General features: G+C 37.5%; 1 protein-coding gene across 1 annotated transcript in view; it reads right to left on the reverse strand.

Annotated features, from left to right (window-relative positions):
- Window positions 1-16216, reverse strand: part of LOC134539674 (cytoplasmic dynein 2 heavy chain 1) — a 446052-nt gene that overhangs the window by 357570 nt on the left and 72266 nt on the right. The window contains exons 15-16 of the mRNA XM_063381862.1: window positions 7502-7729; window positions 1601-1699 (exon numbers count right to left, since the gene is read on the reverse strand). Of these exons, the coding sequence (XP_063237932.1) occupies window positions 1601-1699; window positions 7502-7729 (327 nt within the window). The remainder of the gene's footprint in view (window positions 1-1600; window positions 1700-7501; window positions 7730-16216) is intronic.

Genomic DNA, 16216 nt, shown 5'->3' on the forward strand with positions numbered 1-16216 from the left:
TTTATGTTAACTAATCCAAGTGTTGGACGCTTCAAAATTCAAATATGGCACCATTTTGCTGCCATTAACTCAAGCGATCCTGGTGGCCATCAGGAAAGACTCAGTGGTTCGTCTGGTACCGGCGTCATCGGACGTCCGGCTATCGTTTTTGACTTTCATGTTATCTGGTAACAGTTTCAGTACGAAACACTATCCTTTAGTACGTAATCTTCTTTTCGTGGACAATGTTTTTTAATCTCTTCAACATGGATAATTCTTTGAAGATGGTCTTGTTCATCTTTTGTTTCCATCCCGTACAGTATGTCAAAAATAGTTGCTTTGTCAACTTCAAATTTCTCGCAACATTTTCTTTGGCATCTGAAAATAAATTAATAGGATTTGTTTATTATTTTACATTAACAGCTTATATTTCACAGACTGCAATGCAGTAAGACTCATAAATTACATTGACGAAATTACAATTTTTTATGCTGCCATTTATTAATTACAACAATTTAAAAACAAAGAATTAACCGACTGAAAATAATTATATTATTGACTGATGAAAAAAAGAGATGTCATTGTTGCCTTCATTTATCCTTTTCTCTTATTTACGCAATTTGTTTTGTACCTTAGAAAGGAGTATAAAAGTTAATAACTACTCTCCCCACACATTTTTCCTTAAATTACAAAATTTGAAATTTTAATAAATGGATTTCTCTGTAGTAATTAGTCAAAGAAATGCTTCTCAGAGATACTGATAACCATTATTTAACGAATAAGTATTCATGGTCTTACCTGCAAGGTGATCGAACTCGCTTTGCTCGTTTTGTTTTTCCTCCATAATCTGTGTACACTTGTCCATGAACCTTTTTAGATTTTATAATATTCCTCTTATAGCATTCAGGATGTCTAATCCCTTTCTTACGTTTCTGTGGTAACGAATCAATACTAGAATTCATTATAAAAGCTATTAAGACCGCAACACACTGACCAACTTGCTTTCCATAACCATTAGAGAAAAATAAACGTCAAATAAACAAAATGGGAGCGAAAATGGACAGGAGCAGTGTAACCAACATCAACGATGATTGTATTGTTGGAAGATTCAGTATAAACAAAGTGTATTGCAGAAAAGTACCAGAGTCAATGACTGAGGTACTTTTCTGCAATACATTTAGTTTCAGAAACCTCTATTAAGCAGTGCATATACATGGCACAGGGTTCCTTACTGCACTAGAAAGTGCGTCTTTATTAGGAGAACAAACATCTGTTCCTAACGCAAAATCACCAAAATAGTGACTCAGGTCCCTTTCTGAAATAAGCTGTTCATTTGGACTGCAACATTATTCACACACAATCAATGATAATGATATAAACTATTAATAATATTCTATTTTATGTACTTCAACAAAACATTTTAAAACTTAAAATTTACTGGTTTAAGAAAATGCATTGCCGGGTTTTTTTTTTACACCTCTTTGTAATGGTTGCATGTATATTACTCTCTTTTTTTTATTTTACTGTATTTTGATAACCTGGATGACATAGGTGGCAGGCCAGAGCAAAGCGAAACCGCGGCGTCCTCAAAGGAAGCGAGCGAGAGGAACAGGAACACTACCTGGCTCTCGACCTGGCTCATGATGGCGCGGATGTCCTTCAGGATGTCCTTCCACTGCTGCTGATGGCGTAGCAGGTCCGTGTCCATCAGCTGCACAACCTGCAGCGAGAACATCCACATGAGAACACCTCCAAGTGAAGAGTCCTGCCCAGGTATGCCAGGGAGCTGTCCACGCCACTGCGGCGGAACTTCAAGTGGAGACGGGCCAATCAAATCCTCAAACCTTCTAAACAAAAGGGTTCACCTAGCCATGGGCGTATCTGTTTAGTGAGACGGGATGATAGGTGCGATGCTCACAGATGCTTGTAGCACAGTATCGTTTCTAAGCACGAGGTTCTCGTCATGCATAGGGCAACGAAGACTGTTGAGGAATTGTAGCAATATCTCAAAGAAATATATTTTTCTCAAAATTTTCCTGATACTTTTTTACACAAACCCTGTACACCATTGCTAGGGACAAGATTATATGGTTTTATTTTTAGGACAATTTAGTTTTCTAAACAGGAGATTTAGAGGTAATTTTTTTTATTTTTATGTATTGTCGTTATTCATTTAAAAAAAAGTGTATAATTCAACAAATCTGAAACTAAAATATTTCTTAATACTTATTTCGCAGTTAGCGGCTGGCTGCTTGTGGCCGACAAACGTGTCGCGTGCACTCTCTCCATTTTGCTATATGGATGTTCATCATCTGCCTTACGGAATATTGTATCTTTCACAATTAACTCTTCACTGATTCACCTACAAGATTTTGTGGGGTTTCCAGTACCCCAGAATGATTCTATTTCTGATTTAACTCAAGACGCATATCTGACAATTTTTCGCGCTCATAAGAAATCAATCTCTAAAGATTCAGGTAACATGGATAATCTCTACAAGTTGCACCTAAGTCAGAATAACACACTGAATAACTAATTAACTTAGTTAAATCACTTTGTAATAAAATTGAATATTTGAAGAATGCAAATGTGATCTTGAAAACATTATTGATTGAAACTAACCATCTAAGATAAATAAAGATGGTGATTTATCCTATAGTCAAGCACTTAGAATAGTTTCTACCTACAAGACATCTGAAGTTGTTGAACCACCGGGTGTACTGCGTGATAAGACGTTAACATTTGCAATTCTATGGTATTTTTCAAGATTCTTTTTTTTTTCCTTTTTGTGTACTTTTTGATTCAATTTTTCAAATTCAATCATAATGTAAGAGGGGGGGGGGGGGGGGGGGAAATTATGTAACATTGCAGGATTCCTGCCCCCTACTATCAATAATACTTTGAATGAGAATAGTTTATGCTCATGTTTTCTAAATGTTTCATAATTATTTTGTACTCATGTTTCTTTTATTATGCATAGGCATTTCAAGTATTTTGTTTGTGCTTTAATAGTGATTATTTTTCATTTGAGTTATGTTTTTCATAAAGCTTAAAGTAGTATTTTTTATTACCTTTTTCACTGTATTTGTTTGGTCAGTCTATTAATTACGTTTCTACAATTATAAAGCACACTATGGGCAATAAGACTAACATTCTAGAACATTCTAGAAGGTTTCAAAAGGAAGGAAGACGGGTGCGACACACTGTGTCTAGCAACTTATTTTTCATGCCTCAAGTTAGTGCGTTGTAGGGAAAACCCAGCATTTGGGCGGATGACTGTGCAGCAATAGAGTGGAAATTTTGCTGGGCAATGTCTTGCCAGCCAACCAAAGAAAGCCTTGAGGTGGTGTGATGTGTTTTCCCAGACTTTCAGAGAAAAACATTTTTCCAGTATTTTTCCCTGTATGGTCAGGTACTGAATACTGTGTTGTGACTGGTCAGTTGGCTGACAGGGATGCCTCCCTTTATTTCTAGCTTTGTAAAGGAAGGTAACTGCATGGTGGAAGTTAGCTGTCACTCCTTCGCCACTATGTGCAACCGCGAGCCTGATGGTCAGGACCAGAACAAAATGTAATGTTTTTTATTATTTTTTGGACTTTTAACTTAAAATTTGATCACAGGCGTTGACATTGGCCCAGGGATATGTTCTGCTGGTTTATCATCTGGACCTGTTATGTAAGTTATAATTTACTATTTGTTTTTGGTTTTTGTTTTTTCAGGAATAATAAAAGACTGCCTTGAACTCTCTTTGTTTTTAATGCAACTACACTAGGCGCAATATAACTCCGAGCTTGAGCTACAACACACATGAGGAGTAGGGACTGCAACACGTGTGGGGGGTCGGGTGGATGAGGAGGGGGTATAAGCAAATACGGCGACCTTGCACAGCAGGTAGGGAAAAGCAGAAAACATTGACCACTTACCACTGATGTTCCAAGCACTATCTCAGTTCTTCAACGCCACTGACTGTTCCATCCGAAGAGTCTGATGTGTATACGTCACTGCTGTCACTGTTGGCATCACCTAACTGAACAATCACTTTATCAATTTCAATGTCAAAACGCACATCCTTATCCCAGTATTCGTTCTCGAGTGTCTTGACGTGATTGCAAATCGGTATCCAATCTTATGGACCCATTCGGTTGAATATCTCCTCGCAAATTTTTTTACATTTGCCAAATTGCAAGTAATATTTCTTGAAGCGACTTCTCCTTTAACTTTAGCCCATATGCTTTCTATCGGATTCAAATCCGGATGATAAGGGGGCAGACGAAGTACTGTGTGACCACTATTTACCAATAGTCTGTCTGCCTAGTACTGCACTTGCGAAGGTTTGTGCTTCTTTATGAGGTTATACAAGTTTGGTTTGAGCATGTCGCTAGTAAAGGAAATATTCTCCTTACTTAACCACTGCTGCATTTCCAATTTTGTTGAGCTGGAGGTAGGCGTTTTATTAATTTTTACATTGTGATAGGGAGCATTATTTATCACAACAACACTGTTTGGTGGAAGATTTGGTATTAATTGTTCGGTGAGCCAGTTTTCATAATTATCTTTATTCATGTTTTTGTGATAATCCCCTGTTGCTTGGTGCGACTTCCACATTGCAAGAGCATTTGGGATAAAACCTTTTTCGCCACCTGCGGGAATCATTATTAATCTTTGACCTTTCGCAACAGGTACTAGTAAACCATTTGAGGACATTTTTTACATGAGACGACAATATGTACGATTCATCCATGTATATAATTGTGCGTTCATAGTTTCTATATTGACGCATACTCTTGAGATATTCTATACGTTTTTGCCGAATATCTGATTTTTCTATTAAAAGTAAGCACTGCGATTTGGTTTTCTGCCACCTGAATCTTAGCTTCTTCAAAGTCGTCCTTAAGGTTGTATTGCTACCTTGGTAATTTATGTCATTCTTTAGTTTAAGTCGTACAGTTTTGACAGTCGGCACACGTTTTTCAAGTAAGTAAAAATTGTACACAGTACGTCGTATCACAGCTTCATCAAAGGTGTCCAGTTCGTGTTTACGTTTTCTTTCGCTTCTTGTTGGGCATCTCGGAAGATGTTCCTTCACCAGCTTCATTCCCTTTAGCCTCCCTTTTAATTGTTTGTACAGTCGTGCGAGACACACCCGTCGCCTTAGCTGTTCTCAGCTGTGCTTTCTCTGGTGAAATGGAGGGTTCCTGCAATCGCGCTTCATTTTCCATAAACTGCAGAACGTTATAGACGATTTCCCGCGCCTGCGAGTGCAGTTTTTTACTCTTAACTTTTGACAACACTGGAGGCATTACTGAAGTACTGCACTACATATATAACACTGGCTCTGAACTAAAGTAATACACTACATGCACACAAACCTCAGATCCAAACTGTAAATGAAAACGTTTAGTAAGTACCACGGATGTGTTAACGAACGTATTCGTGGGATTTCACCGAAGGACTACGTTTTCACTCTGTGCAGTAGCGTGTAGCCCCGGTTATCAGGTTACGCATTATCGCTCGATGCCGCGCCACGTCTGCCTTCCCCAATGTCGTGACTCACATACACACATCCATTTTCTAACCGTCACCCAGGCTCGGAGTTATGTTGCGTCTACTGTACATAATACCCAAGGGAATAATTTATCTTCGATGTTGGCAACTATACGAACTTAAAATACCAAACTTCAAAATCTTTGTATATAAACTTAAACTTTTCAAGTGATTAAAGTGTCTTGTTATTTTCCTGGGTTGTATTTCCGGGCCAACTGGAATGTAACAAATTAATATAAAGAGATATTCTTAGTCTATCGTTACACCTCTCTCAGTTCGTATAGACTATAATGATAAACTCTTTATTCAAAATTGCTACAACTCTATAAATTCCAGGTAAGTTTATCCTTGAAAATCCTGGCTTGAGAGTACTACCTCAAATCAACAGTTGTTTAAGATCTACTTTACGCACAATTAATAATAAAAACAACCCTATCTATAGACTGACTTATAATTCCAATAAATTAGATTTGTAATTCTATCAGATGAATAAATTGAAATTTGTAATTTTGAAGTCATGCAATATAATAAATGCCTTAGTTAATAACTTATTAAATAGTTATAACAAAGATTTGTTCTCTTTTTTTTTGTTTATTATTTTGTGTTGTATGTACTTAATAATGTTTGTGGTATTATTGTAATTGTTGTGTTTGTTGTATGTGTTGTCACCGCTAATATGTTTGTGTGTTGGCCATTTGCGGTTCTTACCTTCTATAGTGCCGACAGGGGTGGGAGTCCATATGTTTGCAGTGATAACCTTGTGTTTGTCTTGCCCACCATTCAAGTCTAACGACTGACGGTGGGCATGTCACAGTTTTAAATGAAATAAATAAATAAAAATATTCTCATTTTGATTGAAACCTGATGCACTGTTACAGTAAAATCATTAGCAATAAGCCAATAAGCATGTCTAGTACAAAACTAATTATAAAATTAAATCTGCAAATTTTTTGTGTTTTTGTAACATGTGCCATCATTAATAAAAAAAAAATGTTACTAATGTAAGAAATGCAAGATTGCTGATTTTGGCTTCGTAATAATCTAACATTATTAGATAACAAGCCAACTATTAAATCAATTATTACAAAAAAACAAAAACAAACTTGATATCTTTAATGTTTTTTCTAACTTCAAAACAATCACTTGTCCATAAATCTTGTTGATTATATGTTGCTAAGCTTATTTATTTGGTTGTTTTATATTTTTAATCATGTAATCCTATGTTCACCATATGTATTTGTACTTACTTGTCCTTGATGCTTTTATTTTGTCCTGAAGTGACTGTCCTGTCTATTATAGTCCCTGCACTAAGTAGTGCACACCTGCACGTAGTGTTGTCCCTGTTAGGTGTTGGTAGTGCCTACCTGCAAGTGTAGCCTGCCTGCTGGTAGTGCCTACATCGTCCTTTGTGTATTTGTGTACGTCGTGCCCACCCCAAAAGTTTCCAAACTGTTGGTGGCATGTTACAAATATAAATAAACAACAACTATTATTATCATTATTATTATTATTATTATTATTATTATTATTATTATTATTATTATTATTATTATTATTATAGGGGGTTGTCTGTAAAGTCGGTTTACGGACAATAATTTTACGTGATAACGTCATAAGAAAACATTAATGAAAAATTGCATACTTTTTAATTTTCAAATATTATTTACAGTTTTTTCAAATTTAATTTAAATAATTTGTTTAAATATAATCACGAACAATTAGTTTAAAAGCCCGCCTTAACCTGTTTGATATTATAGAATATTTTCTAGCACGGTGGTTGGCCGGTTCTTGCACGCTTGGCTCAGGCGGAACGTGAAAATTTTTCGTGCGTGCAGCCAGCGTTCATCGATTTATAAGACGTTATCACGTCAATAATAATAATAATAATAATAATAATAATAATAATAATAATAGTAATAACAACCACCATACAACTATGAATAACTGAGTGGGCGATGGGGCGCCTGTAAGAGTCCACCTTGTCCCTGATCTGAGCGTGGTAGGCGTTGAGCTTGTTGTTCTCCCGGCACAGCCGCTCAACCAGCGCCTGCAGCTTGGAGATGTAGCGGTCGACCGCGGCCGTGTCGCTCCACGTCACGCTGTTCTGCTCTTGCACCAGCTGCGCCAGCTCCAGCGCAGCCTTCAGCATCATCGGGCGCTGCGAGGGGATCATGCGGTCCCCGATCGTGTTGTGGAAGTTGGCGACCTGCGGGGCGCAGTAACACTCACCGGCATGCACTGGCCTGCCTAGTAGTAGTGTTTCTAGCGTAGTATAGCCTCTAGGCGCAAGACTGTGCACTCGTGTGCAGTCTTATACAGGATAATTATAAAGTCCGTGAAACATTTCATAAAATCGGTACAGGGAAATGGAAAAGAATAACGTAACAAATTATATACAGCGTGAAAGAACAACTCTCAAAGTTTTTTTGAATGTAGGGCCAAAAAGCTATTTTAAAATACAACCGACAGGGGCGCTAGTGCACGTAGTTGCTAAAAATGGCTGCGAACCAGGCAGAGAAAGCCTTTTGTGTGCTTGAATACGCCCGTAGCGAATCGGTAGTGAGTGTCCAAAGTGCTTTCCGTGGCAAGTTTAACAAAACACCACCAGTTTACAATAGCATAATGAAGTGGTACAAGAAATTCAAGGAAGACGGCTGTTTGTGCGATGCAAAACGGTCGGGTCGGCCAGGCGTGTCACAACAGACAGTGGATTGTGTACGGGACGTGATGGTGCGGAGTCCCAAGAAGTCAACTTATCGGGCTAGTGCAGAATTGAACATCCCTCAGCCAACAGTGTGGAAAATTCTTTGTAAGCGATTAAGAGTGAAGCCGTACAAATTGCAGCTTCTGCAAGCCATCAGCCACGATGACAAATTGCTCCGACTGCAGTTCTGCATTGCCATGCAGTCTTGAAGACGATGACTTTGCAAGCAAATTAATCTTCAGTGACGAAGCCACTTTTCATCTCTCAGGAAGAGTCAACCGACAATACACACGCATATGGGGGACAGAGAATCCACATGCAACTCTCGAACACGTCCGAGATTCGCCAAAAGTTAACGTGTTCTGAGCCATGTCAAACAAGACAGTTTATGGCCCCTTCTTCTTCGCTGAGAGAACTGTCACTGGTATCACCTACCTCAACATGCTGCAATTGTGGCTTATGCCACAACTTGAAGCTGATAGCAGGGACTTCATCTTTCAACAAGATGGTGCTCCACCTCATTACCACAATGTGGTACGAGATTATCTGAATAAGACGTTGCCACATGGCTGGATGGGCCGTGGGACGGCCGCTGACCAAGTGCTACTCCCGTGGCCACCACGATCACCGGACTTGACACCTTGCGATTTTTTCTTGTGGGGATACATCAAGGATAGTGTTTATGTTCTAACTCTACCACAGAACCTTGACGAATTGAGACACCGCATTGTAGCAGCTGCTCTCACCATCACTCCTGATATTCCTGGGTCGGGTATGGGCAGAATTGGACTATCGATTAGATGTGTGTCGTGTGACGCAAGGTGGACACACAGAACATTTATAACTAGTGAAAAAAAAACTTTGAGAGTTTTTCTTTCACGTGGTATATAATTTGTTACATAATTCTTAGCCATTTCACTGTACCAATTTTTTTAAATGTTTCACGGACTTTATAATTATCCTGTATATCATCGTGCATAGGCCAACTATGAAATCTGAGTGGTAGCCATAACATTACATGGAGGAGAAATAACGAGCAAAGGGGGAGCAGGAGGAAAGTAGTGTTTCAAAATAGCATGTATTCAATTAATTATTTTGCTACAGTCAGATGTAGTAAGTAGTGTTGTTTTCATCTTTAACGTCAAGTGTTCAAAATTTCATCTAGGAAGTCCAACATACTGCTCTGTACAGCAGGAAATTAAAATAGGGGTTGTTTTCCATAATCTCATGTTTTCAGTGAACTTCTTTTTCTTAACTTGTATGTTGACAAAAAAATTTCTCCCTCCCCCCCGGGGTGTTTCTTTCCTAAAGATTATTCTGAAAACACACATTTAAGCCATTAACACTCTTCCAAATATAATGCTTAAAACAAAATATGGATACAGAACTACCCATCCGCCCTCAGCATAGTCTTAAAGACTTTTCGTGGACAGACACCACTTAGATAACTTGAGCGGTAATCACATGGTTTCGTATGAAGTTCTGGACACCGCATACATGCCCAGGTAGGCAGGGTCCTTTAAGGTGAACAATAGGAACCAAACGTTATGTAGAGCCAAGATTTTATGGTGTTTGTAATGGTACAGACTAACTAACCATGAATATCAACAGAAATATAATGCAATTCATCCTTTTCAAATTTTTTAATGATTGTTCTATTAAGAGAGAAAAAAATGTCAAAATTGTTATCCAGTATAGGGGAGACCCTTGTACCTTGGGCAGGATATTTTTGAACAATAGTAAAAAGTGTAATTTTTAATTTTAAAATCATATTTTCGTCATTATACAAAGTACATTGGGTAGCCCACACGAAGTATTTGACGATGATAGTTATATATTTGAACAAAAAATTGGTTGTTTTAAAATGTTGTTGCATGTGACCCAAGGTACAACATGGATGTGTACTTTGGGTCAGTATCACATGTACCTTGAGCCACATGTTAGCTTCATAGCAAAAACAATATTTTATGTTAAATATACTTTTGTACCAATAAAAACATGCATAAATAAGAGTACTAATAAATAAAAGAAAGTGATTTAAGTCTTAACATATTTCTGCATCTTGCGATAATATTAAAAAAAAAATTTAAACACTTTGTTTATGTCCTAACTGAACACAACAATTTCTAAAACTATGAATGTTTTGTAAGAGTTAATATACACTGAATCCAGTAAACGAAATCGGAAATGAAAGTCGTCCTCGTCTGCCATTCGCTGGATTTGGAAGTATAACAACAATATCACTGGTTGCTACTTCACACACATTTAGTTCTTCAGGCCAAACAAACGTGGAAGTGTTTTTTTACCCTTCTAGTGAATTTGACGGTATGGCGGTCATCTTCAACACCTATGATTATACCAACATAATGCTTCAGGGTCTTTTTTGTTGAAAATTTAACAAGCACCCATTTGTCCTTGTGGATTGGTGCGTTATCCTCTAGAAATGTATCTTTCTTCAAGGATTCTTCCTCGTTTTGGTACTACCGGATGAAGTCGCCAATGCTTGTGACACTTTCTTCACTGGATAATAGAGAAGCATAGTCGTCATCAGAACTTGACACAGGAAGAGGTTTGGTTTTTCTTTTCTTTGTAGTAGAGTTGCAATGATGTCGCAAAGTTGGTGCAGATGTTGTTACGGGTCCTCGTTTCAACCATATCTTAGGTCTATTAACCTTTTTCTTTCATACTCGCAACTTCAATGTTTTTTCTTCTTCTGGGGAATCAGTCAAAACTCTGGCTCTTCCTGGCTTACGACCAACGGTACTAGACTTCCTTGGCTCAGCTTTAGGATATGGCCGTAATTTTTGTAGGAGAGATTCAGATAATTTTGTTGAGTGCAGACTTACGTTTTCATCTGATCTTAATTTTTTGTATGCATGATCGTTCAATAGTGCTACTGAGGGCGTACTTGTAGGAACACATTTTGTCTTTTCGGATACCAACTCTATTTCACTTGAATATGGCCGAATCTCATCGTTCATTGTTGAAGTCATTGGTTTCTGTGTTTGTACTGTAGGGCTACTTAAATCAGACTGCTGCTCACATATATTTAGTTGTAGTTGTGTATCTGATGTGGTTGTTTGTGCTTTCATCTTCATATTTTTGTCTTATACCACAAGCTTTTCATTTTGATATGAGACCGACAAATTTAGAGTAGGACTATCTGATGACTGCGCCAGTTTGCTTACGGTAGGCCCTCTGAAAGAATGCTCCCATGGATTTGTCAAATTATTTTCAAAAGTAGCCGAATCTAATTCAGAAGTAGAATGCAATACAGGAACTGATGTTGAGGGTGTTGTCTTGTCAACATGTGTCTCACTCTGTGTCTTTGATGGATCTGGTCTGTCTGTTACGTATGAACTCAGATATTCATTATCTCGGAAAATGTCTGAATTTACAGGCCACAATCCAGAAACTCTAAATCCAGACTGAATGTTGGATGGTGTAAATACTTTGGGATATGCTTCTCCTAACATCTGGGCAATTTCATAGATGGATATTGGTTTCCCTGGATTATTCAACATCCAGTTGTTGCAAGACTGATTGTAATATTTCATCAGAGGCCCAAAAACACACCTATCGAGAGGCTGTAGCTTGTGGCTGGTGTGTGGAAGAAATTTCAACTGCAGCAGCAAGATTTTCCTCCAAAATTCTTGGTCGCTTACGCCCTTCCTTACATTTAATAAATGCTATCATCCTATCTTGTGTTGTATTAGAAAATTAATATTTTATATAGATTAGTAAATAATTTAAACAATATTGATAGTATTTTTCCAATATTAGAAAAAAAAAGTCAATGTTCGTTTATTACATGCCAACAATAATCTATTTTAGATTTTAATCAATTGATTAAATTTTAATTTTTAACATAACATCAAGTTATCTTTTCATTATTTCTTGAGTAATGTCCTATATATCTTTATAGTTGTTAGATGTGTAAAAGTATTGTATTGCAATGAATTAGGTCTCATTAGTTATTTGCTTGATTTAATTTTTTTTTGTTTTTTTTTTGTTTTACTGTATATCATGTGTATTTTTTGTCTATGTTTTTATGTGATTTGTTTTATTTATGTACCTGTGTTTTGCCAAATTTTTTTGTCCTTGTTTGTTTTTTATGTATGGTGCCTACCACTTTGACTACATGCTGTGGGTAGACATGTCACAATTTATAAATTAATTAATTAATTAATTAATAAAACATTGTCTGAATATTATCATGTTTTCATATTGCTGGGTCGCAGAAGCATAAAAATTATTCTGTAGATGATAAAATGAAAGATTCAAGACCAGGGTGGCCACTCTTCTGGGATAATAAAATTCCTGGTTATTTCCAGGTTTTTTCAAGGGTTGTTTTTATCAATATTTGCATACAATTTGTATTTTTGTTACACAAAGCACACACAATATGATGTTTTATTGGCGTTAAACAATAGACAACTTAACTATAGGCTTAAAAATTAAATCAATGAACTTGCTTAAAACAAAACCTACCACCAACAAAAAAATTTATAATCTCACGTCACAAAAATTACTTGACACCAAACGCACGTGTTTTGCCCCTCTTGCGTGGCTGGCTAATGCTGTTCTTCCCATCCATGCTACCGATATTGATTTTAACATTATACAAATTGCAAATAGCGTTTGTCCTGCACTTTGGATCTTTCTCCACCCATTCAAACTCTTCCGTATATTTGTCATTGTATGTGGTGACCGAACTCGTTGACATTTTGATAGTCTGCGCCAATTACATGTTAGATTAAAAAATTCAAAACAACGTCCCACACACAGGGCCGCAACTAGAGTCTCTGGCACCCGGGGCATGAATGGATTCATGCGCCCCCCCCCCCCCCTTTTTTTTTGCACATACTACACCAATAAAGCGGGGGTCCGGGGGCCCTCCCACGGAAAAATGGTGCTATTTAAGCATTTTCCATACCTACATGTAACAGTGTCTGTGCTACTGTACCTTCCATGCATGAACCCACTATGTCCATAAAGTAGTCCGTATAATCACTAGACTTGTTCATTCAATATGTTGAGACGTTATATTGTAAATCAGCACATTCCTGGCATGCAAGTTAAAAAACTTTTTACTAATTACCAGTTGTAGTAGGAATTACAATGCAAGCAATTTCGGCGCCCCCACAGCTTTGCGCCCAGGGCGTATGCCCCGCTTGCTCCCCCCTAGTTGCGGCCCTGCCCGCACAACTAAACTTTTAAAAAAACTCGAGAAAAGTATCCGTGATACCGTGACGCAACAACATGAGCGCAAAGTAAAAAGAAATATACATACAAAACTAGTGCTACCAACATGCCGTGCGAGAAATTACTACCACCCTACAACAACATTTTCAGCCAAAATGCTGTTGCTTTTGAATACAGAAACATAATAAGTATGGAAGTCTGAATTGTTAACGGTTTCTTACGTACTACAAAAGTTTTTAAATGCAATATGAACAAATAAACTTTCACAAAATATAGCTCACGAGCATATTGTCGTGCTTCGACGGGTGGTGAACGTGCTCATTTAACAGCCGTATGTTTTTGCGATCGTTACTTCATAAAAAAAATTCCCGGTTCTAATAAAAATTCCTGGTTGATTCCATGTATTCCTGGTTTTTTTAAGAAATCCTGGCTATTTCCCGTATTTCCCGATTTCCCGGTTGGCTGGCCACCCTGAAGACTAAAGTAAGTATAGCTTCCAATATTAATGAGTTTCATTTTATCAAACCAATGTCAGGGTGTCTACTAGATCTAGTAAATGAAATTCCCTGATTTTTCCAGGTTTTCCAGGTCTAAAACTGAATTTTTCCAGGTTTTCTTTAACTCAATTACGACATTCCACGAAACTGAAAAAACTGCATAACAGTACGGTTTCAAAGTATTTCAACTCACTTAAATTAGTAAAAAAATTACCTTCTTCCAGACGTGGCCAAAGTGACTCATTGATGGCAAATAAAACATGCTGCTACAAATATTTCACACACTTACTTTTGCAAAAAAAAACATCAGTAAAAAGAAAGCTCCCATCAATTTTGCAGTGACTCAACTTTTGGGTCTATTGCATTTGCTTCAGAATGAGCCAAATCCAACACTCGAGCCTTCTTCAAATGCAATGTTTTGATCTCCTCTTCAACTCTTCTTTTTTCTGCCTTCTTCTTCTCTGTAGCTTCCTTTTCTTTTTGTTTTGTTTGCAGGGCTTCCTTACGTCTACAACTAGCATTTCTTACATACTGTAACATGGACTTGGTGATATCAACATGCTCTACACCTCCAGAACGTTGAACAAAGTCATACATCAGTCTTTGTGTGAACATTATTTCTTCCTGCAAGTTTTCAGTCAGCAGATTATAATTCACTGAAAATCCTCTTTCCAATGATGCATTTCCATGGGAAAGTACCAACATCATCTTCACAAACTTTAGAAGGCCTGTTTTGGCAGCTACTGTATGTGCTTTAAGAATGAGCATCCACAAGTCTTCTCGAGAAAAAGACGAGAACAGTGCTTCAGAATCTTGCGAGGAACATACCAACTGATATGATCACTCAATGTTATCAGCTTCTTGTCCTGATAGCCACCTGTTTTGAAGACGACATTCTAAATTGTACTTCACACGCTGTTTCCTCACACCCAAATTTAAAGCCACAGACGGCCATCAGCAGGAAATTCCCTTGGTAAGTTTGTACTTCAGGGGACTTTGTCTTTAAGTTTTTTTACCATACATAACCTTTAGACAAGTCCTAACATCATTTTTCAGTAACAGGACAGTCTTTTCTGGTACTTTCTCTTTCTTGAAGGCATGGCGTGCTGCATAACCCAACTTGATATTGTTAGCAGTCAATAGATTTTCCTGGTTATCTACATCCAATCGAGATACATTGAGTTTCTCCCTAAAGCTCTTCAGTACCTCTGGTTTCAAAAACTTTCCTGCCAAAGATAATAAAATGTCTACCATTGAATCATAGAGAAAAGGTGCCATGGGTGCTTCACTTTGGAACATTGTGAGAAACAATTCCAGCTCTAATGCCAAAGAGTGGAAGAATGTCAATTTTACTTCTAGGAGATTATCTTCAAGAGCACTTTTCACTACACTGAAAGACACAGATGAAATAGAAACTTTACTAACAAATTTCTTTAGGTGGGGTAACGTTTTCATGGCATGCTCAGCAACTACAGTATTCCATCTGATTGCACAAAATTTCTTAGGAAAAAGCTTTGTGATCTAGTTATTCTAATGTAATTTGCCCTCCTTGCAGGTACATGCTTAAACAAATAGTAACTGTGCCTCAAAAAACTAACAACGTCCCATTGTGTAGCAGAAATTCCAATTTTTAAAGCACCATGGACCGTATGAAGCCCACAGCTACCAATTTTTAGCAACGATGGCGAATCTTCACCAAAAGTGTCTGTGATATGTATTTTCAAAGCTAACAAAAATGCCCAGTTTACGGTGAGGGCATTAAATGCACCTGTTGGTATAATCCGAGCGTGGGAAGCACATGCTGCAGTACGTACATCAGCAGGATAACAGACCAGCTTGAACCAGTTTGTATCACGTGATTTGACGCCACTTCCGAATCCGATGGTAAATAAAAGAAAATGTACGTGGGAACTGTTCGTTATTTGCCATTCAAAAAATAAAAATGGGAGGGGATACACTCGATGCTACGTCAATGCAAGCTGTTCAATAAACAAAAAGCGTATTGCCAACTACAACCTACCAAACCAAAATTCCCTGACTTTTTAAAAAATTCCCTGATTTTTCTAGGTTTTCCAGGTTTTCCAGGGTCTGTTGACACCCTGAATATATAGGAAAAAAAGTATGTGCACTCTGTTCACGATAAGGTGCGACATTTTTTACCAGTGCTTCAGCAAGCATTCAGACTGTGACAGCTAAATATCATCACCAAACTGTCTAATGCTGTATCAATATTTATTTTGTTCATTATGTAAAAATATCAAGTCAAAATGTTTGCTAAATATTGCTC

This window comes from Bacillus rossius, chromosome 15, assembly GCF_032445375.1.
Source record: "Bacillus rossius redtenbacheri isolate Brsri chromosome 15, Brsri_v3, whole genome shotgun sequence".
NCBI classification, from domain to species: Eukaryota; Metazoa; Arthropoda; class Insecta; order Phasmatodea; family Bacillidae; genus Bacillus; species Bacillus rossius.